At 33.3% G+C, this 26,614-nt stretch overlaps 1 protein-coding gene across 3 annotated transcripts in view; it reads left to right on the plus strand.

The window, feature by feature from the left end:
• Nucleotides 1–26,614, plus strand: part of CSMD1 (CUB and Sushi multiple domains 1) — a 1,092,404-nt gene that overhangs the window by 928,923 nt on the left and 136,867 nt on the right. For all 3 annotated transcript variants that reach the window (XM_039385566.1, XM_039385564.1, XM_039385565.1), the window contains exons 34-41: nucleotides 1,277–1,480; nucleotides 2,603–2,727; nucleotides 3,332–3,428; nucleotides 5,865–5,969; nucleotides 14,826–14,944; nucleotides 19,671–19,740; nucleotides 21,911–22,027; nucleotides 25,900–26,109. In XM_039385566.1, coding sequence (XP_039241500.1) covers nucleotides 1,277–1,480; nucleotides 2,603–2,727; nucleotides 3,332–3,428; nucleotides 5,865–5,969; nucleotides 14,826–14,944; nucleotides 19,671–19,740; nucleotides 21,911–22,027; nucleotides 25,900–26,109 — 1,047 coding nt within the window. The remainder of the gene's footprint in view (nucleotides 1–1,276; nucleotides 1,481–2,602; nucleotides 2,728–3,331; nucleotides 3,429–5,864; nucleotides 5,970–14,825; nucleotides 14,945–19,670; nucleotides 19,741–21,910; nucleotides 22,028–25,899; nucleotides 26,110–26,614) is intronic.

Here is a 26,614-nt window from a genome sequence, read left to right on the forward strand (position 1 = left end):
AGATGGAAATACCACTCTTCACTATTACAGGCCAGCAAAGGAATTTAAGCACAATGCTATAACATAAAACTAACTGTGATTCTGTTTACACTAGTAAGCCTGAAGCGTCATGTCTAAAAATTTGCCCAGAATAAAGTGTAACACCCACCTCCCTTTTTTTTTCTTCTGTACCATTCCGTGTCTTTCTTACTTAAGAACTAAATGGCAAGCAATTTTTATGGTGTTACTTGAGCAGTATAACTAGTTAGAACTGGTCTAAAAATCCAAAGAATGCTCAGTGATGCTCTAAAGTAATTCTTGAAGAAACCAAGCTGATCAAGCAAAGACTTTGATCATGCCACTCATACAGAAAAATTGCTTATATTTAATTAGATTATTTTAATGCATGTTTATTTTATTATACTGTAAAACATAGGTGATATTGCACACAAATTGCACTTATATTATTTTCTATATAAATTTTATATATATTTTTTTAAATTGGCATTTACAACCTAACTGCAAAATGAAATGTAGTAAGAACAAGTTTGATACACAAACAGCATGCACAATACCAAGAATCAGTAGGTATAAAAATGCTTTTTATAAAGAAGTGGTTATAAATAACAAAGGGAAAACAAGCCCATGGGCCTCTAATAAATGTAATTATTTTGCTCTTTATATGTTGCTTACAGTCTTTTAGCTGTTCTTGTATCATACCAGGTTTATGAATTCCCAGAATCTATTGGTAAAAATAATTGTTGTCAACAGGAAACACGGACATAGCCTGGAGGGTGTATTGTTATCACTTTGTATTCTCCAGTATGATAAATCAAATATTTGTAAGATATTTCACTGTCTTTATATCTGATTACCTACACCATAATATTTTTCTTGGCTTCTAGTGAGAAGGCAAAGCCCCCATATTTATTAAGTGAAGTACGTGGTAGATATAGTATCCTGTCATTAAAGGCGGCCACAGAAACACCCACTGATCTTCTCATTCCTAAAGACATGCATGAAAAGCTCTCCAATCTGCTATGGCACTTATATGATTGTACACAGTCCCAGCCCAAAACTACATTCTGAAAGCATAAGGCCATTCTTTGAGAGGAGTAGAGCAAGTAAAATGAGTTAAGCTCTGTCCTACAAGAAACAATACGCTTTTTATTGCTCTATTTATTTTATTTATTTATTTATTTATTTATTTATTTATTTATTTATTTATTTATTTATTTACTTTGGCTGTCACTTGTATTCATGGCTTTTATTTTGATTTTTTTCTCACTTTATGCAGCTGTTCCACGCACAAGTGATACACAGTGTAGCTCCGTTCCAGAGCCTAGGTATGGAAGGAGGATTGGCTCTGAGTTTTCAGCAGGCTCTGTTGTTCGATTTGAGTGTAGTCCTGGTTATCTACTACAAGGCTCGAAAGCTATCCGATGTCAGTCCGTACCTAATGCCTTGGCTCAGTGGAATGACACAGTACCAAGCTGTGTAGGTAAGCAATTACATTTAAGTCATCTGTTCTGTCACACATGTCTCTGAATTAGGGTTCAGGAACTGTTTGAGAAAATAGTGTTTAACACATATATTCCCCCTCCTTTGATTAATATCGGTCATGCCCAATTTCAAAGAGCAGTTTTCCATATCAAGAAGTAATTGAGTACTGGCTGGCTAGCAGACAATATAGTGTTTCGTATAATGACTTAGATTTTATGAACAAGTTTGATGCACATTTTCTTAAACATTCATTATTTTCATGACTTATCTACAGCTTGAAATATAGGACATATTATTATTCTCCATAAGTGTCTTTACCTGTTTTATTACACAGTACTTACTGTGTATTTCTATCACACATAAGATGATGAGTTCATTTTTAAGCAGAAGCATAGTGTACGTTGAATAATGATAGCATTGTTAAGTATAGCTAATTTTCTTCAGTGTGTCAGTAGACCTGCACTGGCATAATGTTTAGCACTTCAATTTTTTTTTTTTTTTTTGGTGAACACTGAAGTTTTATTTTCTCCCTTCTTGGATTTATATCCAAAAGTCATTGCTATTAATAGGAATTTACCTTATAATTAATTAGAGTGTTCTAAAAATAGATGTAGGTGTCCTATTTCTCTGTATTCTGGTGGGAGTTTTGTTTGTTTAGTTTTGTTCTGTTTTCTTGAACCTTAAAGAAGCAAACATATATCAGTAAAAATATTTAATGTACTACACAGCTTTCCCAGCTAGATCCAATACTGGAACTATCTTAAGCTGTGGGTAAGTTAGCAAAATTTCTGTCAATCATGATTGTGTTTACCATTATGTCTTTACAGTTTGTTGTTACTCTCAGGTAAGACATGATTAGGCTGTAATGCTGGTTTGTTCTAGACTGCACATATTCAAAATAAAGTTAATTTCTGAAATTTTTATTAATGCAGGTTGTATATTATCCTTGATATGTTTCATAGATTTTAGATAACAAGCTTCCTAAATTCAGTTGATTACTTCATGTCTATGTGGTTATGCTACAAAAGCTAATTATTATAATGATCTTAGTAAAATTATTACTACTCTTCTGTTCTCTATAGTGGTTTGTGTAATAATTTGCAATAATACTTTCTTTCAGTGCCATGCAGTGGGAATTTTACTGAGCGCAGAGGTACTATTCTTTCACCAGGTTACCCTGAACCTTATGGTAACAGCTTGAATTGTGTGTGGAAAATCATAGTGACTGAAGGATCAGGTATTCAGGCAAGTCTGTATTCTGTCAAGCATGGAATATTAAGTACTTTGTTTATTTCTCTAGAAATTTCATTAAATAGTAATCAGATAATTCTGGGTGGGTACTTGAAATATTTGTGGTCTGGTTTTCTCATTATTTTTCTTTGGTTAGCTTTATTTTATGTTACTTTCTTTTCACATGGGGATATGAATGAAAAACGATTAACAAGGAGTTTTCTGTTTTTAACTGTGTAGTGTTTTGAAAGCAGGTCCTGATCCCTTAGTCTGGTATGTAAATGCCAACCTTGTTTATCTTCTAGGGTATTGCTGAGGCACTTGAGAGGGCTGCAACTCTCTTATCTTCTCTTTTACAACTTGAACAATTATTTAAAATGATGCAATATACATGCAAAATCCTTCTTATTTACCTAGTGCCATATTTTCTAAGAGTTAACACAATATAAAATGTGAATGTTAATGTTTTATTTACACTTTTATCACTGAGGTGTCATTGTTCAGATCTCCTATTTTTATTTTCTTTACGATATGTTCTCTTTTTATTTTATTGTTTCTAAATCATTTAAAAACACATATGGCTAGTTGGCCTAAAAAGTTCCATGGTTGTGTTTTACAGATACAGGTCATCAGCTTTGCCACTGAACATAATTGGGACTCCCTTGAAATATATGATGGTGGAGATGTGACAGCACCACGTCTTGGGAGCTTTTCAGGTGAGGATATGCTATGATTTAAAGATACAGTTTTATACATAGATGTGTGAGAGAACATGTCTTTGTTTACTCACACATATAGACAAGGAGTATATATTACATCATTTGTGATATCATTATGAAATATTCTCATTTTTGGTAGGAGACTTCAGGTGCTATAAACATGTCAGTACTCAAATTCGAAGAGATTTTCAGAAGAAAATATGATACTAAATTTTTTAACTTTGATTGGTGGGATTTAGTTGATAATACTTTCAAAAAAAAATTCTTTATCTAACCTACCCCTCCTGTAGAGTAGATATAGTGATGTAAATTGGTACTGACATTCAAAGAGCTTCCCTCGATAGCTTTGACTTAATTTATCCTTATTAGCCTCCCTTTCTCAGGAAAAAGCCGAAGCATTCAATATTCATTCAAACTACCAGGCCCTGCAGAGCAAACAAAATTAATACAACTGGAACATACCAAAAACTACTTTTTTAAAATGTACATCAAGCACTTATACTTTTACGCCTTTTATATGAGACTATTTTTATAGGAAGAGTATGTTCTATAAACCAGAACAAGAGAAAAGGATTAAATCATGAATAATAACCCAGACTCATGATCATGAATCTGATCTTGGTGTAGCTAAAGTATTTTGTGGATTTTTGCTTCTCTGATGATTTCACAAACTTTTAAAGTCTAGATGTATATTGGATTAGTAAGGAAATGAAAAATGAACTGAAAAATTAGCTCCATATAATTAATTTGGCTATTGAATTAAATAATTTGAAATTGTATCTCCAAATTTACATATTGAAATGCATTGTGGGTTAACCCAAGTAGGCAGCTCAGCTCTACTCAATTTCTTGCTCACTTCCAACAGTGGAATGAGGAAGAGAACTGGAAGGCTAAAAGTAGGACAACTCATGGGTTGAGATATAAGAGGTGCAGTAAAAGCTGCATGTGTAAGCAAAGCAAAAGGAATTAGTTTACCATTTCCTATGTGCAGACAGGTGTTCAGCCACTCCCAGGACTGCAGGGTTCCTTCACACATAATGGTTGCTTGGGAACAGAAATGCCATAACTGCCAACATCCTCTCCTTCCTCTTTTGTCTCCCAGTTTTTATTGAGGAACCCGATGCCATGTGGTATACAATACCCCTTTGGTCAGTTGGATTCAGCTGTCCCCTCCCAGCAGAGCCACCTACTGTGAAGGGGCTTCAGTCCCTACAGTGAAAATCTCTGGTGGTGGGAGTGTGACCACCCTGTGTGGGTGGTCAGACAGGGAAGTTTCCTTTACAGATACTATGAAAAGTCATCCCTCCAGGAAGGACTGTTTTCTGTACTCCAGGATAAGTACTATGTAATGTGAGTGCTTTGTGCTGTCTGTAAATTTCAGTTTCCATGTCAGACACCTTCCTTAAAAGGCCAACTTGTCATCTTTTAGGTCCTCACCATTTATAACAAGATTTTACTTAATACAGTTTTAGATTTAAAAGTATTTACCATTTCTTAGTTTAGATTGTAGACTTAGGAGGATAATTCTTTCCAGCATTTCTTTTTAAGCCCAGGTTTAAAGCTCATACCTAGACTGCTCACAGTTACCATAGAAACAGAAAATGCCCCACAGGAAATGAAAATATTTCTTATGCATTCACCACCGAAGATCATTAGCTACTCGATACTGTCTTTGAGGGTAATCAGAGGAAATGCTGTAATTTTTAACCTCAGTAGATCTTCCAGCTTTAGACTGTAAAATATGAATTGCATGGGTATCATGTAGTAATAAATACAGTGTTGTGTCAGACTTAGCAGTTCCAGTGGCAAAGAATCTAACCAGCTTGTTGTGTAGCACACATTAAAACTTGTTGGTAGCACACACTAAAGTCAGTAGCACAGTTTCATTATAGACATTTAACTTAGAAAAAGCTAGTATGCCTTTTTTTTTTTAATGTGTTATATCTGCTTCTTAATTTCCTGTCACATTCTCTGAATTAGCATGAAAGGTTGAAATATTGTGGCAACAATGTGTGGAGTGGACACAGAAAAAAAATCTGCACTGTTTTGTTCTGTACTGCAGGCTTTATATACATGTGGGGAAAAAGGCAAATGCAAGTTGAGCTTGTTCTCATAATCAAATCCTTTACTTATGTGATTTTTTTTTCCGTTTACACCTCTTTTTTTCTGTCTAAGTCAATAAACTTTCCTCTAAACATGATGGGATCTTGTTTTGATTGTACTTACAGAGCCTCTTATTGTTATGACTTGTAATCAAAATTTTCATGCTACTTCAGGAGAAAACAAGGCAGAACGTAGTCGAATATTTGAGATTTCCATGCACATAATGAGAAGAAAATAAGCCTGTCTGATTCAGTCCTGGTTATGTCTTTTCAATATAAAACTTTAATATATCAGCATGCTACAGTTATTCCATAACTTTTATTTTTCCAGGTACAACTGTGCCAGCATTATTGAATAGCACCTCCAATCAACTTTATCTACATTTTCACTCTGACATTAGTGTGGCAGCAGCTGGTTTTCACCTGGAATATAAAAGTAAGACTCCTTGTTCTTTGAAACTTTCTCAGGAAAAAACATGCATAAAGAAAAGGGAACAGAGAACTTATATTATTTTTTATGCTTGCTTTCTTTTTGTTTTTCCTTTCCTGACTACCAAGCCTGGTATAAATGATATCTATTAAACTGAAATTTTAAAGGAAGTGACATTTGAAATTACTGAAAACCAGCTTTCACAAATTAGCAGCATATAACAAACGAACCTGTCAAATCAGAACAACGGTTTTAAAAATGTAGACTTTAACATTGGTGTGAGGTTTCTTCAACTTATTTCAGCTTAGTTTTGAAATTTAGGTGATCAAAAAAAAAAAAACAACCAAAAGTAAGAGTTAATTTCCCTGCTTGGAAATAGATAAAAACAGAGCAAATAACATATTTATTTTCCATACATGTGTGCATATATTTATGCTTTGCTGTTCTTTTCTTTCCTTCAAATTGTTTTCTCTCAACAAATTGCTGTAATTGCAAAACCTAACTTTTTAATCCCAGAGCTACAAGAAGAGATTACAGTTATCTTGGTAAATCACTGGTAGTATGAACAGAATAACCTAAAAATTTTAATGGAAAATTCTGCTATATATTAACTCTTTATATGTTTTTGAGCACCTTGGTTCTAAAATATAGAGATTTGGAGCTATAAACAGTGGATTACCTCACATAATCATATTTAATTCAAACACTCATGTTTGTATTATTGCATCTCTCCAAAATTTAAAATACTATAGAATAACAGTAAATTCAGTATATATGCTTGCATAGTATTGCTTTTAACAGGAAATAGGTATTGCTAAGAATAGTCTAGTATTTAAAAGGTAATATGCTGATGACAGTCTGATGAGTGTTTTGATGAAGGTCAGAAAGTAAATGCTATTTAATTTTTGAATATGAGTGTGCTGTCTTTTCTTTCAAAGACCATTCAAGAATTTTCTTGAAAATGGAGTTAGTTTTTTCTATTACATGGAGTCCACTATTCATGTCCAAAAATAGTAATGTTGTTATTAACATTTTAAAGAAGTACACGTAAGTTAATGAATACATGGATGTTTTTTAGTAAACTCTATTTACGATTGAGATTAAAAATTGTAAGTAAAACATAAAGCTCCACAGAATTTCAAAACATTAGTTTTTCAACTCATAATATTTTAAACAAACTGTAGTCACAAGATAGCCTTATGTTTTCATTTAGTTTCCTGTATATTTCAAGCGTTTATATGCAAATATGTTGTAGGATTTTTTCAGTACAATCTAATGGTGATGCTGAATGAAAATATGAATATTACTTATACAGGAATTTTTTTAGAATCTATTATTTTGACAACTTCTCTTTTTTTTTTTTTGTCTGGAGACCCCTCCTTCCCAGATAGTCTTTTTGTTTTACTCCTCCAACCTTTCTCCTTAACCTTAAGTGAAAGTATAATTCCATATGAAGTGTAAAGAAGTACAAAATTATTCTAGGACGTCATACAACTAACACTTTTAAGTTAAATTGTTATGTTTTATTATCACCATGACTTTTGGAAAAAAACCTGTTAACAAGTAAAATCACTTAGATTTATACTTTTGTCCATCTCCTAATTGCCAGTCCCACAACTGTGCTCTGCTAAAGCATTTATTGACTTCAGTGGTGCCAATATTTCAAGACCAGGTTTTTTAGAAGTGCAGCTCAGTACAGGTCAAGGTAGCAATGATCAGCATTCAGAACTCAGTTAACTATTCTGTTGATAGTCAAGCAGGAAAGAAAAATTTCCTTTCTTATGTGTCTATATGGTCTCTGCAGGTCTAGCAGGAGTACAGCATATCTCTGTGCGTCTGAGTACAGAAACTAACCAAATCCCCACAGGAAGAATGTACTGTTTTATATGGAGCAGACAACTTCTTAGATCAAGAAAAAAGCAGAGAAGGAAGTACCTTTTCTGTGTAACAAAATGCTAGTGTTTGATTATGAATTCTAAAACCTGTGATCATTTGGAAGCCCCTTCTGAAAAATAAGTGCCTTTGGTTCAGAAGTTAATCTAAAATTTGGAACAAAATGTCCTGTTGCTGAGAGGTTGTCATACTAAAAAATTCTCAAAAATATCAGCTATCCAGGAATAAATATTCAACAGGAAATGCTGTGTTAGAACATCAGATATTTTTGATAAAAGCAAAGGAAAAGAGAGCCATAGGATCACAGAAGAATATGTCTGCATTTTTAGACATCACAATATGAAAAGAACATTAAGCTATCAGAGAGCATTCAAGGGAGGACCATGAGGATGGTGAAGGATCTCGAGGAAAAGGCATGTGAGGAGTGGCTGAGGTCATTTGGTCTGTTCAGCCTGGAGAAAAAGAGACTGAGGGGAGACCTCATTGCAGTTACAACTTCTTGGTGAGGGGGAGAGGAGGGGCAGGTGCAGTTCTCTTAACTTTCGTGAACAGGACTTGAGAAAAGTGCATGAAGCTGAGTCGGGGGAGGTTTAGATTGGATATCAGGAAACTTGTTTGACTCAAAGGGTGCATCAGTACTGGAACAGGCTCCCCAGGGAAATGGTTACAGCACTGAGCCCATCTGAGTTCATGAGGCGTTTGGACAATGCTCTCAGTCACATGGGGTGACTCTTGGGGTGTCCTGTGCAGGGCCAGGAGTTGGATTTGATAATCCTGATGGATCCGTTCCAAGTCAGGATATTCTATGATTCTATGATGTAATTTCATCTCTAGTGAGAAGACCTTTAGGAAATACAGTAGAGACACTTAGTTTTTCTAATTATAGATATTACTAGAAAAATATCAATTCTCAGTAAGAAAGTATTGAGCTCATCAAGTCCAAATTTGAACTTCCAATCCTGCATCAGCAGGATACAGCAGGGATTGAAGAGACAAATTGAACCAAATAGCACTTCATCCAGCCTTACCTTTTGCATACATTATAAATTAGAGTAGTAGACGAAACTGCTCTAAACTAACCATTTCAGAATCCTGCACCCCTGCTGTCCTTATATGACAAGAGTCTTCATAATGGCATTAAGAAACGAGAATCACTTAGGAACATTCATCCATGGAGAAATTCCAAGGATCAAGGAGCAACAGAAGAGAGTGTCCTTAAGTCATTACTAAATTATTTCTCCACAATGAAAATTATTTCTTTATAAATTGCACATCACCTTAATACTTTAGAAAAAATCGAATCTATTCTACTTAAAAAGATATTTTCACCAATGTAAATGTTATAAGCATGCTTGGGTTTAGATCACTATGTTAGGGAAAACAGCTTTATTTCAGTAAAATATATTTAGTTTGCTATCATTGGATCACATATCTTATATTGATGTTTTGAAGTAACTTTATAGAATAAGTTACTTTTATAAAAGCTTCAGCCTTTGATGACAGCTTATTTTAATCGTAAATATTTCAGAAAATTTGTATTTGAATAAGTGCTCTTTTATTTCTTGAAACATTTTTTTCCTTTTAACAACATGTCTTTCTCTTGCCCTGTCCATTTGCAGGTTCTTTCTACGTATGTCTTTATTTTCATGGAAAGGGTCTGGGCAGTCTGCTCCTGCAAGTCTAAGTGCATGTCTAACCTAGGCAGTGCATAGGTTTCCTTTGTAACCTTCAAAAACACACAAGTCTTATAGTGAATAATTTAATTTTGTCATTTACTTTAGGATGATTTTGTGACAGACATCAACATAGGTATGAGTTGGTTATCCAAGTTGAGTGGGCTTAATTTGTATGCTGCAGTCAAACTGATGACTTAGATTTTTTTCCCCTTTGTTTCTTTGTTGTTTGTTTTGCTCTTTTATTTGTTTTGTTGGTTTTGTTTTTAAAATCAGATACACAAACTTACTCAATTTAAAAGAAACACTTAGTCAGTGCATTTGAAAAAATTCATTCTGGTCATAAGATAATTTTAAGTATTGTTGAGAGTCACTGTGTGGTGTTGTTACTTGTTATTTCAGAAGGGTTGTAGGTGTTTCATCTAGTTGCAGCAACCTATGCTAAAAAAGCAGTAAAATATGCAGCAGATATCTGTAGAAAAGACAGTAATTAATCATTTAACTAATCCTTTGTATGCATGTAATAAAATAAATAACATAATTATTTTCACAACAACCAGCAAATCCAATCAATATGTGCTTTGTTGCATTTCTAATATGTACAACAGTAGGAAGAATAAATATTCTTGATAATTGATTGAATTCCTTTTAATCTTAATGAACAAAGGAATCAACTATTCAAATGATACAGTTTAAAAATGTGCCTATTTAATTCAACGGCTATTGATGTTTCAAGCTTGGTCTTAAAATCTCATTTATTAATTCAGTAGTAGTTTAAATACTTTACTTAATATATAAGGAATTTAAAAAATAGTCCGGAAATGATGAGTGCTCAGCACACTGCTTGAACTTCTCAGTTGAAATCAGGTTTGTTTTAGGAAGAACTGAATATATGATGAATATTGACATGTAGGTTTAGGCCACAGTATTATCCAAAGGTAGCAATTAGAATTAAAATATTTCAGTAAAAATCCTGTTTGATGCAATTTATATTTTAATAGTGTCATCTAGTCTTATTGCCTTGTATTAGGATGTATGGCACAAGTCAGCAGCATCCATTTTATAAGCTCTTAGCTTACTGCTGTACCAAGAAGAAGGAATGAGTACATAAGCTTACTTTTAAGCATCCTCTCCTTTTCTGAAACCACTCTGTTGCATCTTTTCAAGTGTTAAAGGTTCTTGGCAGCTGAAATAAAAGGATTCACTGCTAAGGGGACTAGAGAAGATGACTGTCTTTTGCAGAACTTCTCTATCATGAAGATCTCTAATAAATTCAAAGATAAAAATCAGGCTAGCAGAGAAGAAAATGTATTCTTCCAAGCAGCATATTGTATTTTACAGGTCCAGATTAAGATCTTTCATGCAATTCAGTCTTTAATGTGGCTATTCAGTGCAGCAATCTCTTCTTTTTCCCTGTGGTAAAGCAGGTGTGAACCATAAACATGCCATTTTTAATTTAGCAGGTCCTGATCCTGTCAGTATATCTATACAACTTACTAGCTGTTGACAAGAATCTGACCTCTCTCCAGTAAATCACTGAGATAAGGGAATTTTCTAGGCTGGTGTCTGAAGCACGAAGTTTTGAAAGGGACAGCTTGGATTTTGATATACACCATCATCAAAATGGAAAGAACAATTCACTCCAGCTTGATGTTGGTAATATAATAAAGAATAATATGTTTCCGTTAGCAGCATGGGAGTGGGTGGAATTCAAAAAAGAAAGCCTGATGACTTTTGGTCCAGCTGTCAAGAAATTCATGTGTTGTCCAGCTTGCAGCTTTCAGAAATGGACACTAATGGCCATTCACATTGTCAGATATGCCAGCAAGGATTTTCTGTCTGCCAGCAATGGCAGTGATGTTTGGACAGAATTTGAGGTAATTGTAGGCATGTATATAATTATGTAAGTAAGACATGTTTGTCTTATGCCACAGCAGAGCCAAGAAAGCATTTAGCAAGCAGTAAGTAGAAGAAGGTCAGGGAGAGGGTTATCATTCTTGACATTGATGTGTTCTCTTTTGTACTGCATAGCAGAAGCTGAGCTCTGAAAAGCATGCAGGGAAGCAATCCTTGTCCCTTTTTTGATTGCTTGGACTTGACACTTAACATGTTTTCCCTTTATTACTGACTGTTCACATACAACCTAGTATAATAATGTATTTCAATCTCTGAATATTTAGGTTCTTTAGTTCATCCCCAGATACCAGAATTTGTTTGCTTTCTCTTGATCATTCTTTTGATTTTCAGACCAATTCTAACTAGGTAGGAAACTCTAGTTTCCTAACTAAACTGTGGTAATATTATGTAATGAATAGAATAACAGAGATTTGAGGATTCAGAATAGTGTTTGATTCCGTTTTCAACTTTCTCTTTGCTTTTGGGGAGGTAATATTGATTCTTAATGTCAAGTATACCAAATAAAGTCAATTATTAGTGGGTTTCACATAGAGTTTTGTGACATTCTGGTAGAATATTCTATAATTTTCATCATCAGACCAAAGAAGTAGTATATACAAAATATTATAGAAAGTATAAACATCTAGCAGAAAGAATTTTACCTAAGTATTAGAATCTGTTAAAGATAATTACATAGTATAATACCATATTTAACAGTTACCCAGAAAATTACTTTGATGATTTTCTTTTGATCATAGTTTATTTAAATTCTATATACTATTTAACAAATGGTAGAAAGAACTATATTACAAACACATTGTAAGTGTTCTATGCAGTCACTGTTATAACTTTCTGTAAATCAGAAGAATATGTAAAAATAAGTTTATACAGATCTAAGACTTCAGCCCTGTTGCTCTCAACACACAGGAATGCTGAGTTCAACCAAAATGCAGATTTCTTGATGACAGGAAGTGAACTTCAAATTTACATTCACATAATTCAGCAAGTACATTGCTATCTATAAGCAATTTAGTCACAATGTCTTTGTTAGGTGCTTATTTATTTAATAATAGTGAGCTTGGAGCAGATCTTTTTAAATTTTATTTTCTATTCAAGAGCGAGATGGGTGAGGAAATGCAGAAATAAGGGCTGATTCACTTAAGATGCACCTGAACACTGGATTCTCAAATTAGTGATCAAAAGTCATGGAAAGACATGGAAACATTTGTCGTATCGTGGAATACAGAGTGGTTGACCAAAAGAATGATATTAGTAAACTTACAACAAAACCAAAATCATTGAAGTTAATAACATCTTTGTCATTATTTGGAATATTATAGTTCCATATAGTGACGCACATGAAGTTCCTAGTGCCCACATGAAGTCACCATAATATCATTTGAAAGTTTGTTGTATTGGTAGAATACCAAAATTTGTAAATTCCATGATAGAAATTGCTGAAAATCTTTAAAATATGTTTAGATATTTTCCTAAATTATACATTCCAGTACACAAAAGAACTACTTCAGGGAGATCCTGTTTCTTGCAACTATAAAATAATTCTTTATGTGCTAATTTGAAAATTTTCAGTTTAATAACTCTTGCATCATTTTTATGAAGGCTACACTTCATACCTTTATAGCTCTCACTCAGAATTAGAATGATTTGTCATTATCTTCATTCCTGATAAGAGTGAAGTATAATAAGAGTAAAGGGCACAGGACATAGAAAGAACATACAGGACTATAGAACTTATTTACAGGAAAGTAAAAAACTGGCACAGCGATCAAAATTTCTGGTGAAAGTATAAAACTATTTCAAACTTCCATGTCCTTTATTAGGAAAAAATTATTTACTTAACTGAACTTTGAGCTGTAAAAGCTGGAATTGTGTGAAGTATGAAACACAAAATTCTTATATGTGCATTTAATATTCATAAGGGGTTTATATTTGAGTGATGATAAGTAAATACATAGAGGTTTAGGGCATAAAGTTAAAACCCTATCTGTGTCAAAATGTGTGAGCAATGTCTGTAAAAAAACTGTATTTCCCTAGGAAGACTAGGGTCCCAGTGACTAATATCACATATTGTTTCATGCTGAACCATCTGGAAAAACAGACTCTAAAATGTTATATATCAGAGTAAAGTCAAATATCATGTAATTTCTGTACTGAACACTGTCCAGCTGCATTTACTGTCACCAGAAGGGTTAGATTTCATAGGAAGACAGTGAGAGTTGTAGTCAGTTAATTTTTTTCACATAAGTGAATTGAAGGATGCACAGTATCACATTCAGACAAGTATCATGTTAGTTTGATTTTTATAGAATTTTATTCTAATAAATTCTAATAATCTCCTCTCACACCTTGTGGAAGTAATTTCCATTCTGTTCTGGCTTCTACACATCATATTTTAATAAAAAATCCCAGCTACTTATTTATGTTTCAGTAGTAAGTTTCTGTAATTAATAAACAACTTCAAAATTAAGATTATACATTTTAAATTGATTTTTTACTTCAAAAAAAGTTTTTAATGTTAAAAGAAGAATGAGATTCTGTTGTCGGACCATGAACTTATGAACTAATTCTTCTGGTCTTTCTGGTTTCAAAGAAAAACTTAAAAGCACATAATTATTTAATCTAGTCCACAATTTCTCAACTGTCTTGTTCATTTGAAACATTTTAGCTTAGATAGAAGAGTTTATATTTGTTTTTCAGTAGGACTGACTAACAAACTACTCTAGCTAGGCACCCAAGGAAAAAAAAGAAAAGTGATATGTACTTGAAAAAAAGCAGAAGCTTGTACTTCAGGTTGCGAAATTTAGGAGAACACATTTGAGAAATTAGTAATCATGGAGAATCTTTGTGAAACTAATCTTCTGTTTGCTAACACCTGCCTTAAAAATAATTAAGAACAGACTGTCCTGTCACACTTATGCAAAGATTTAGTTTTGGGTTAATTTCTGAACTTCTTTATAGTCAATGAAGTTGTCTAAACATAAGAAACCACCAATAAGTTCTGCTCATTTTTTTGTTGAAAAGAGAGAATATGCATAAAGTGTATTTCCTCTTTCTCTCTCCACTTTCTTCACAAGAATAAGAAAGGATTAACAAAACTTAACAAAAAAAACCTAAGCTGTTCGACAAACTAGAATTGTAATAATTGCTTAGAGATAATAAAACTGTGTAGTGACATGACATAGTAATTTATAAGTCACAGTATATAATCTTTGTGCTTCAGTCATACTGCTTGTATTCTGTAACACAGTTCTGAAAATTCCCGTGTTTTAATCAAAATTTCAATTTAGTGTTGAAATGAATTTTTAATTAACGTTATCTTAAAAAAAAATCTGTGTACACTTGTCTATGTTTTTTCAATCTTTGTGTTTACTTTTCTCAGCTGTAGGCCTTGCTGCCTGTCCAGAACCAGTAATTCCTAGCAATGGGATCAAATCAGGAGATAGATATATGGTGAACGATGTTTTGTCATTTCAGTGTGAGCCAGGATACACATTACAGGTATTTCTTTCTTTTTTTCTTTGAATTATACACTGTGGAATAATTGAAATAAAATGGCAACAGATCCACCCAAAACCTATTCTAATGAAGAATCTGTAGTGTGTACATAGAGGTGATTTAAGTAGAGCCTATTTGAGTGCTCCCACACTATAAAGCTACAGATGTGTGACATTTCTGGCCTTTAATGAATCTGCAATGACAAATCTTGTCTTAGATCAACATACCATCGAGGAGTAGACCATTAAAATGGACATGGAAATAACAGGGTTAAAATGTTTCCCATAGGAAATTATTATAGTACTATGCTATGCAGTACTGTGGGTTTCCTATTTTGGCAGTGATTTCTCTAGGTGAAATTGTAACCATGGTGGTAGAAATACATCCTGAGATTTCGTATTTTGCTCAGGAATTGTAAAATTTCTAAATCAAATTTTATTCATGCTAAATCTACTCTTAAAAATCTTTCAAGGAAAAAATATTTTAAATTACTTTACTGATTGGGGATGTTTTCTGTTTACACACTGGTTTAGTTTCCCATGGTAGATGTGATTGAGCTGCTGTTTGTAAATGCCTAAGACCAAAAATTTTTTCTTCCCTCATTAGTTTGTCTAATTCATTTACATATATTCCACCACTAGTATGATACATTGAAAACACCTGAGTTCAGAATCTTTCGGTCGGTAACAGGTCCCACTCAAGCCAATGTAAAATCTGTATCAGAGAAAGCAGTGTATCACAATTTCTGCTCCAGACAAAGTTCCCTACTGAAGGACAGCCAATTCAGTGTTCCCTCAGCCTATATAGGATTTTTCTTAGTTCTCAGTATTCCTTACCATTCTTCTAAAATTCTGACAGGATTCAGACTGAATATCTTAGCTCTAAGCTGGCTGTGGAATCACCTGCACATTAAAAATGTTTCTAGATAATCAGAAACATGCTTACCTTTTCAGTCATGTATGACAGATAAAGGGTCAAATATTTAAACTAATCCTTGCTCTTTACATGTATGGCATGACTTAAAACAGAAGCATTCCAGATCCATAGCAAAAAAGATTCTGTTATACGAGTATCCTACTAATTAGAAAAGATTCAAGACTTGAGCACAATAAAACCTACTCTACCCATCACTGCTTATTTAATGGTTTGAAGGTTACTTAAAAGCCAGCTGATGGTTCATATATAAACTAGTTAAGCTTTTTGCTTTCCAGCAAAATTAAAATTAATATTATTTTGAAAATATCTATAAGTATAAAACCTTGAAGTTTTGGAGTTCTTAACTTTATTTTCTCTGTTTCTTCTTTCCCTTACAATGTCCTTTGTAGGTAGCATGTCCGTAAGAAAATGAGAGATTTGATAACATTTTTATGATATGGTCCCTTCAAAAGGACTATCTATCATTAAAGCTTGGCTCCCAAATAGATTCTGATTTCCATTTAAAGACTTTTATTGGGCTGTGAACAGTTTTCTATTTCAAAGTGGCATTAAACTAAGTTTATGATGATATGGCATATTCTACAGATATATCTAGATTGCTATAGCCAAGGCAAAGATATGGGAACTGAAATTTTTTAGAATGTTTTTTGGCCTAGGTGAAATATCACAGTTTAGTAACTATCCCAAGCCACAGATTTTTCCTTACAGGCAGTTTGCTTTGTGACACTTTGTTTTCGAGGAGAATTCAGAAGGAAAAGGTTAAGGAGGTAGATATACAAAACCGTGCATTTGCCCTCAAGGCTAGAAAACAAGCCCACACACTTCCACTAGTACAGATGTAGCTTATATATCCTTATAGTGCTTTTTGGTATGCATTGAGCTAAATTTAGCATTATTCATCCCTAGAGTCAGGACAGTCTATATGAGAAAAGGTATTATTGCATTTTTAATTACATGGATTAGGAATAGATAAACCCTCAAGATACAGCATCCTTAAATTTTCTGTCTGTACTTAAAATAGTACAGCTGAATTATTGAGCTGGAATGATAACTGTAGACTATGAATCCTTCAGAAGTGGTTGGAATAAGCATGGGAAACCTTTTGAAAGTACACATTCTCAGTCCTGACTTGATGTTTTGGATCTATGCTTACTTAGAAAATAATCAGAAATGTGAGTTCATAAATAGAGCATTAGTATAAAGCAATCCTGTGATGAGGAGATTTGCATGCAAGAAAACCCTGATCTGTGTTAAAGCTAAATTTCAATACACTGTGTATATCACTATCAAAAACCATGCAATTTCTTTTTTTTATGCAGTTCTTATCTGTAGTCCTTGAATATGACTAATTTCACTTTTGTTTTTATACTTACAGGGATTTTATCATGAAATACTTTCTTAAAATGTCATAGCATATTGTTCCTTAACTATATTTTTACTTCTATTTCCATACATATAAAAACTTAATACTAACTGTGGAATCTGACATATATAAAAACTAGTTTCATGAGCTTGTCTAAAGTGTAAAACAAAAGACCTTTAATATTCAAACTCAATAGAAAAGAGTGTAAATCTTTTTGAAATATTAATGAGAATTTCTATGCTGTATGGACTCTGCTGTGAGAAAGTGCATACACATGTATGTTCCTTAGACAGGACAAAAAAAAATGGTTCCAAATTAAAATGAAGTAATGATGAAAATAAGGCTCTATGAGGCACAGTATGTTTGCTATTCAAAAATATAGATCAGCACAACTTTGCAGGATATTTTTTTTTTTTTACTCTGGCAGTGAATTTATCCTCAGTCTTTAGAGAACATATTCACAGCTAGCAATAACAATCAGATGTGGATTAGTTTATAATTGAGACTTACCAGAAAAGTCATAGAGCTCAAACTACTACCTGGAGATGCATAAGAAAGGTAATTGCTAGCTGTAGGATTAAGTGTCTCCCCACAGGAGGGAACTTTAAAAGACTGAAATCAGAGTGTGCTCTTGTTGAAAAGAGGCTTCAAGCCAGAGGAATCATTTAATTTTATTTTTCAAAAGATCTTTTATAGGCCATTTTACGTTTTGCCTTACTGTGGTAGTTAAATTACAGCTTCCCCCTCGACTCACATCATAGACATGCAATCACAGAAGACTAGAAAGAGAGAGTAAAATAAAACAATGCAATCATAGAAGACTAGAAAGAGGGAATAAAATAAAACAACGAATATTGCATTAAGTAAATTATTCAAAGCTAATCCATTTTGCAAGTAACTAAGATGACACTAAGTGCATGCACATTTTTTCCTTTAAAAAGGTTTCTTTCAAGAAAAAGCTTTTTATTCAATTGTTATCAATTTGTAGTGTTTTTATAAGAAAAAGACTAATTTAATTTCTCACCATTCTTGTGAAAACTGATTTTTTTTTTCTTCCAAGTAATTTTCTGGATGTACTTCAGTTTGGCTTTCAGAAGCTAATTGCCTAAATATATTCAACGAAATGATTAATTAAACAAGTTTTTTTCCATACAATTCTATATGAACTTTATTCAGTGTAGCATGTGTAAAAATTCCAATTAATGTGGAAGTAATTTCATCAAATGAATTTTCCTTTACTGTAGTTTATTTGTTCATTCTTTTCATTTTTTTTTCTTTTTTTTAATGTGAATATGATTGCTATGGACAAATTATACTTAAATAAGTCTTCATGTTATATTGACAAGATGTACTACCTTACTAAATACTCTTAATAGACTTAATAGACTTTTCTTAGTAGACTCTTAATACACTTGATAAAAAAAAACAAGAGATGTTAAGTGACTTGTGCAAGTTTATATATCCAAATGATTAAAACAGGAACCAAACCTTGTTCTCAGTCCCACGTCTCAATCTTTGTATCAGTTGCTTTCATTCTACCAGTTTATTCAGTTTTCGCATTCCAACAGCAGAATGCATAACCAAGTTCAAACTGACAAAAAAAGACTTTGTTTGTGCTACTGTTAAGTTTGAACAGTTTGAACTGTTACCAGAGCAAACCAAACTGAGAGCAGTTTGCATGCAGTTGGTCCTAGGCAGCCACCCTGAAGTATGTTGGATTAGACTTTGCAGGTTACAGCCGTGTTGTATTTCACTTCCAGCTGCCACATGCTTCTGCTTGGTTCTTGGGATTTTTCTTAAAAATAGGCAGAGTAAATTAAACATGACAGCTAAATAAAGAGACACTTGTACAGCTGAATGGCAAGGTATTGCACGTACGCAGTGGGTCACGATGGGAGGCCATGTGAGAGGTCAAGGCCTGCTGGTAATTTGTTGATGACTGTCTTGGTATGGTCCACATCCATACCATCTATAGCAAGTAGATGTAGAATAAATTCCTCTCTGTGTCTGTACTGCTCACTCAGAGCAATTCATTCCAGACTGTACCTTAAAAATCAACCCCTGTGCTTCCACTGTGGATGGAATACACTAGAATTGAAATAGGGAGTGAACTAACTTGACTATATTAATGCATGTAGTTAGCTGCTTTTGTTTTATAACCATACTTTCATTTAGTGAAAAATGTGAAGGCATTTTCAAGTTAGCAGAGGAAGAGTGTTTTAGAACATTTATCCATTAGAAAAATAAGAACATAAAAACTGAAGTATTTGAAAATAGTGTTTCAGAAATTCATTCAAGTAATTGTAATGTAGTTGGCTGACATAAGAAAAGACACTGATTAGATTATCCAAGAGGTCCTCTGTAGCTCTGCTTTCCAGGAAAGTCCCGTAATGAGTATCTGTAATCTAATATTTTGCCCTTTCCAAACAGGGCCGTTCTCATATTTCTTGTATGCCAGGAACAGTTCGACGCTGGAACTATCCATCTCCTCTCTGCATTGGTATGGATCCTTACTTGTTTTCACTGTTCTGACCAGAAAGAAACTCCTGGCTTTGTCATGCCTGTTGTTCCTCAACTTAGTTCTGTTTTGTTCAAAACATTTTTGAGTTTCCATTTGTATCCATGAAATACAGGGAAAAAAAAGAGATAATTTTTTCTTTATGTATAGTGTATATACCATTTAAAAAAATACCATGGGCAAAGGAGGAAACCCATTGTTTAGCTTGTCCTCAATCCCCTGCTTTGAATCAGGCTGGATCTTCTTCATAAAGGAGAGGAAAATAACACATTCCTTTGAAGCGTGCTCTGCTTGGAGAACCTTTTCAGGTACAAGGCAGGTCATGCAGGGCACCCAGGAGATTTCCCAAAGAAGCAGGCAGTGGAGAGCAGCTCTGAAGCCAAGCCTTCAGCAGTGGTGGAATGAAAAGGAGTTTTAGGGAGCCAGAAAAGGCTCTCTTTTCATCTAAGAAAGCTGTTAAATCATGCTGAGTTAAAAAGTAAAGCTAATTTTTTAAGGACATTAACACCTTACCCTAACAGATCTGTGTAGAAAATAATCTTCTGCAGTATTCTTTCTTGGTTAGACAAAATTTACAAGAGTCAAGACTCTACTGTCTTCTGGCATGCTTATTTCAAGAAAAAGCAGGAATTGAAGGGTGAGAAGCAGAAGTCCATCACAATGTTCTGTCACTTCAGCCTTGAAATACATTCAGTGAATGCTTTTAATTCTAATAACCAGTCAGCAAAAAGCTGTTCCTATGAGCCTCATATCTAAGAGGAATTTTAAAGATAGAATGATATAGAGCAATATTAATGTGAAATGGTTTTAAAGACTCCTTGTCAAGTTGAGCCTATATGTTATTTTGTATTGTCAGCTTCTACAGAAGCAGTCACTTCTGATTAATATGAAAGCAGTGTAAGTCCTTCAAATCAGTTTTAGACATGGAAAATTTATTCATGACGGTGTGTTTTGGGGTTTGGGCAGATTTGTTGTTTGTTTTCTTTTTGTGGTAATCTTCTGTTTCACCTTGTATATTATAGTTCCTATTTGCAAACAGTGTCCTAATTGAATTATGAAATTGTGCTATCCTGCAATCTAAAATACCCCTAAGAATACTAACAAACCCTTAAAACATTATCCCCCCTTCTCCTGCCTCCAGCCCTTAAAATGTTGATTTTTATAGAATGTAAACCAAAATCTATTCTTTTCACTAAACAAGATACTTAACATTGAAGGGACTTAGAGATATTTGAGAAGTTTGAGACTGATTTCTTAGCTTTTTAGAGGAGTTCTTCCTATTTTGATTCAATTTTTTGGTGTCATCTAATCAGTAGATTATTTTAATCTTTCAGTACAGTTATTACAGCAGTGTCACAGTATCACAGTTGTGTTATAAGATCATGTATCAATGTAATACCTGGCATGAAAGCTCACAGGCTTTAAAGTAATGATTCCTCAAATAATAAATATAAATTACAATATTTTAATTTGGTTTCTTTAAGTTACTCTTCCTTCATACTATAATCCTAGCAAAGGTGTAAATCAGGCATTTGTTTGCAAGTTGCTTCACATATTTATACCTTAGTTTTATGTAATCCGAAAAAATCCAAATGGGTTTTCAATTTCCAAACACATGAATTTGCTGAATCGAAGCATACTGATAGAAAGTAAAGAATAATTCTGTTACACAACTAGCCTATCCTCTTTCTGAATTAAAGCAAAAAACAGTGTGTGTGGGGGTTCTTGTTTTTAAATTCAAGTGTGGTTTTAGCTATATTGACTAATAGGTCTGCTTCTACATCATGGATCAATATCATAAGTCAGTTTAATTCCAAATTTGTTGCTCTGATTGTGAAGCATATCTCAACATAGCATCAGACATTTTTAACCATAATTTTCAAGCTGAGAAAATGGGTTACCTGGTCTATGTGTGCAACTATACAATTGTAGTTAAATAACAGTTAACAGATGGCATTAATAAATATTTTACTCTAAATCAAATTATATTTTTTGTTTCTCCTTCATGAGGAATGTTTTGATTGTGATAAATTTCACTACTTGGGGGTCATGGGGATAAAATGGAAAATCCATTTTTTAAATTAAGCATATGTCAAATATTAAGAAGTAATATTATTAAAAGATACAGTGACTTTCTTTTTATTTTTAATAGCTAAATGTGGTGGAACACTGACAAACATGGGTGGTGTGATCCTAAGCCCAGGTTTTCCTGGAAATTACCCTAGTAACTTAGATTGTACATGGAAAATTTTATTGCCTATTGGATATGGTAAGTAAACTTACATTAGAAGATCGATTATTTGTAATCATCAGATTAAATATATATGAGTATTCTGATTTCTTGTATGCAGTAGATTTTATCCAGTGAATGTACTGTGAGCCCCTAACATAATTACTCACTATCTTTTAATTTGAAAATGGTTGCAAATTAAAAATATATCTTTGTCAAAGCACCTTCATATTAACTGGTTGTGTCTTGGAAACTGATGTCAAAGCAAATGAAACGTATGACATGAAGATATATCAGATAAAACAAACAATGTAGCTTCTAAATTAACTAATGATCTTTTGTTTAATGTCCTTTCATTTTTCTCTAAATGACTTTTTAACAGTATTTTAATGTTCTATAAAAATGGACAAAACCTCAATTCTAGCACTATGAATTTGATTAAAAGCATTCTCAAATTGTATTTCAAATCCTAAATTGCAGTTGCCAACTTAGAAACTTTCTAGGTTTACACTAAAACTGTTGTCATACAGAAAATGTCTTCACAAATAAGTAATAATTATGTTGAGAAGGCAATCATGGATAATAAGGAATGTATAAGTTCATGTATTAAAACACAATCTTCTATTATTACCAGAAATAAAAGAGGAAGGTTTTCTTACTGTAAAACTTTATGTGAATTCAATGCCAGTGCTCAAATAAGAAAATTCATTTTAAAAACTCACTATTATATTCACTATTCTTATCTCAGGAAATTAGTTCATTTTCCATATTCTCCATTTACATTCATATGAGGGATTTTTGTAGTGAAATGTACTACCTACATAGTATTTTACCCAGTTAATTTGTAGAAATACTGTTCTGCTATTTAGAACAGATCCCTTTACCAGTGCATACCTGGTAAAACTGATCCATCACAGTTATGCATAGCCTTAGTAGCCTTAGGTATCCTTATAGCCTTAGAAGAACCACAGACAGAACATTCCTTGCTAGTTTGGGCATTCTACAGATACATCTGCAGAACATATAAATGCTAAGCAACTGTTCTGAAGCCTGTCATCTAATCACATTACTACAATACTGACTTTGAACAATAGTTCTTCATATTTCTCAGAGTTACTCTTTTTCTTTAAGCTTTTCCATGTAGAAGATGTTTCATGAATTAATTGCACAAGAGTGTATTGTGTTCTGTTATTATTCCTTTCATTTCTCCAAAAGTCTCTGGTAGTGGCAATCCTCTAAATAGAAAAGACAATGGTTTTGTTTGGCAAGGGATTTAACAGGTACAAGGTGTTCATAGAATTAATCTATCATTGCCTTCTCCAATTGCAGTACTCCAAAGGACACTTTTTACCATAAACTTCCTACTGGGATATTTTTCACAAACTGTTGGTCAATTATCCATAGTTAATATCTTTACATCAGGTTTACAAATTGTGATTCATGTGATCTTTTACAAAGTACTTTCTCTGAAAATCTTGGATATCATTTTTGTTACAAGTATAAGCTTGTGTATTTAAGAGCTGTTTATGTACAGACATTCCATTGTATCAAAATAATTGTGTACTTAAAATCCAACTATAAAACTGTCAAAGCTAAGTGTGTCCCAAAGTGTAGTGCTCTCTTCATTACATAATATATATCAATCATGCAAAAGAAGACAGTAAAATCTAAATATTTTAATAGAAAATATATCATTTCAGGTGAGTTTTGGAGATTTTGAAAAGATTTCAGGCAGTTGTTAATTGATTAAAATTTGTAAAAAAGTTAGCTCAGCTTGTAATTCTCATTATCCAGAGTATATTCGAGTCAGGAGGAAGTACTGTTGCAATTAGAGCAGAAAGAAATATAATTATAGCTTGACCAGATAATGAATTATTTTCTGTAGCTATCAGTTTTATTTTGTGTAATTTTATGTAAGAAATTATTTGGTGTAGAAAAATTTTACTTTGACATATCAAATTGACGTTTGAAAATTGTATAAACTTGGAGTTAAGGCTTGAGGGACACATACAGTGTGTTCTCTAATTGAAATTAGCATGTTTGAAAAACCTTTAGGAAAAAAGTATGTTCATGTTTAAAATTTGGCTATTTTACGTAGTTTATTTTTATTTTTTTTAATTACTGCTAAATCTACTTTTTTACTTCTAAAACACAGCGCTTTTCTATACTGACTGCATACAACTAGACACAGAAATTCCTTCTCAGAAATGAAATTGGAATGATTCAGTGTTAAAGGTTTTCCACAGCTCATCAGAGACTGTTTCATAAAAGCAGATTGCTTTTATTTAAATACTTAAACTATGATTTGGGGTCTATATAAATATGCCAAATTTGATTATCTGCTTGTCACTTTAGCAACTAAAATATAATACTTAGTGGCTGTTCAATTCTTTATAATTTCTATGCTGCTGACATCCAGTCTCTGTTGGGAATCACTGAATTCTGATGCTGAAGTCAAGATGTTTCCAGGCTGCTTGTTGTCCTACCTCAACTCAAATCCTGAGAGCATTGTAAAATTGTGCCTTCACTCAAGTCAGATTAACCATATCAGACATATAAGAGATGTCTGGTATTAAGACTTTGATACGTTCTGTATGTATATCTCTATTGACAGCATTGGATTAAATTTTCTTATTCAGCAACTGAAATACTTGTTTTGATATCTCCCACTCTGCATAGGTCAGAGAAAGTACTAGAGCTAAATATCGCATATTCTTACAAGTGTTCTATAAAAACAAGTTTATTTGGTAGCTTATTTAGTTTTTCCTGAAAAAAAAAAAAATCCTTTTTTATACAATTGATTCAGTCTCAAACCACAGAGGCAAAAAAATGAGCTATAAACAAGACTGAGTGAATTACCCTGGTGATTAATCTATAAGGTTCTCTCCTGGAGTGAATATGTCTCTACTGCTAAGTAAGACTGTCAAGAAGACTTAAGGCATTAAATATTTCATGCTACTTTGTTGGCTCATTCAGTAATTCTGTTTTATTCCATTACAGCTGGTTCTTCAGAGTCTACCAGAGCAAGGTTAGGCCCAAACAGTGCAGTTGCAAGCTACTTAGTGCTATTTGGCTTCCAAACCAGGGGTTCATCCCCCATTCCTCTTTTAATATTACCCATACACACAGTTTGAGAAGCTTTAGTCCATATGAAGTAGTGCCAGTATTTCAAAACAGCTCTTCCCGTGAGATTATGCTTATACTTCCAACTGTTCAGCATTTTTGAAATGCTAAAAGGCCTGGGTCAACCACCTGACTCCCAGAGAGGGTTTGTGGTAAACTCTCCAGAGTAAGTACCTGTTGCCAGTCTGGAGTTTAGTGCATCTTATAGGACTGCATAGAGAGTGAAATGGCTCTAAAGATACTCTGGCCCAACCTGAAGGGAAAAGGAGACAAATATAGATGACTTGGGTCAGGAAAACAAGGGTAGAGTAGATAGTTGAAACTAGGTAGGTAAACTTCTGCCTCTGAAAGGTCATTCTGTTAGTAACCTTCCTGGGTGCTGAGCTGATCCTGAGCCTCTATGAGAGGCCTGGCCCAGGTACAGGGAGATGCTCTTGTGGCAGAATCCTGACCACACCATGACACAGCAGGATTTGTGATGTGCCCCTCCCAGAGTGTTTCTGTTGACTGGTTTAGGAATCTGACAAATCCCTGGTGCTGACTATCTGACTTCCTTTCATTGTTCCTTTAAGGTGTGGTTATGATATTTATTGGTAGCCAAAAAATTGGTAACTCTTGTAAAACTTAGCAACTATTTCAATAACTTAAGTATCTCACTTTAAATAGTGACTAAAATACAAACATAGTGCCTATAACAATTATTATGATTTTTTTTTATTTGCATGCTGTAATATTAAGCAACATGAATTATAAAAACTCTAATTTTCCTTTCTTTCTCAACACTGCAGGTGCACACATTCAGTTTCTGAATTTCTCTACTGAAGCAAATCATGATTTTCTTGAAATTCAGAATGGGCCTCACCACACCAGTTCTATGATTGGCCAGTTTAGTGGAATTGAACTCCCATCACCCTTGCTAAGTACTACTCATGAAACACTTGTCCATTTTTACAGCGATCACTCAGAAAACAGGCAAGGATTTAAGTTAACATACCAAGGTAAGTAAAAACTAGCACAATGATGTTTATGGTTAGAAAGGAAAAATAAAATTGTAATTGTTTTTATTATTATTTTAAAATATGTATTTGGCATATACTATATAACATTTTTAAATCTGTGGATTGTTTAATTCATAGGAATTTGTAAAAATTCATTGGAATTTTTAAAACTGGAATTTTATTGAGTTTGAATCTTTGTTTCAATGATGTAAAAACTTGAGAACAAGGTGATATTATTTGCCAAAGGTCACATAGCTGATACCCCTTTCCATTCCATTAAGGTATACTATTACTGAAAAATACTACTAATATTCACTGTCTTATTTTCCCATTTATAAAACCTTGTTATATTTAATGTAATGGATGAGTATTTCAAAATACAGTAAAAATTATTTTAAATATTCAGATGAAAACTTTTATAATTCCTATGTTATTTATTTGCAGTCTAGACTTATGTGAAAAATAGAGGGAAATGAAAAGACACCAGATAACACATATTCTATAT

This window comes from Pipra filicauda, unplaced genomic scaffold (assembly GCF_003945595.2).
Source record: "Pipra filicauda isolate LSUMZ 115617 unplaced genomic scaffold, ASM394559v2 scaffold41_size5083284_pilon, whole genome shotgun sequence".
Lineage (NCBI taxonomy): Eukaryota > Metazoa > Chordata > Aves > Passeriformes > Pipridae > Pipra > Pipra filicauda.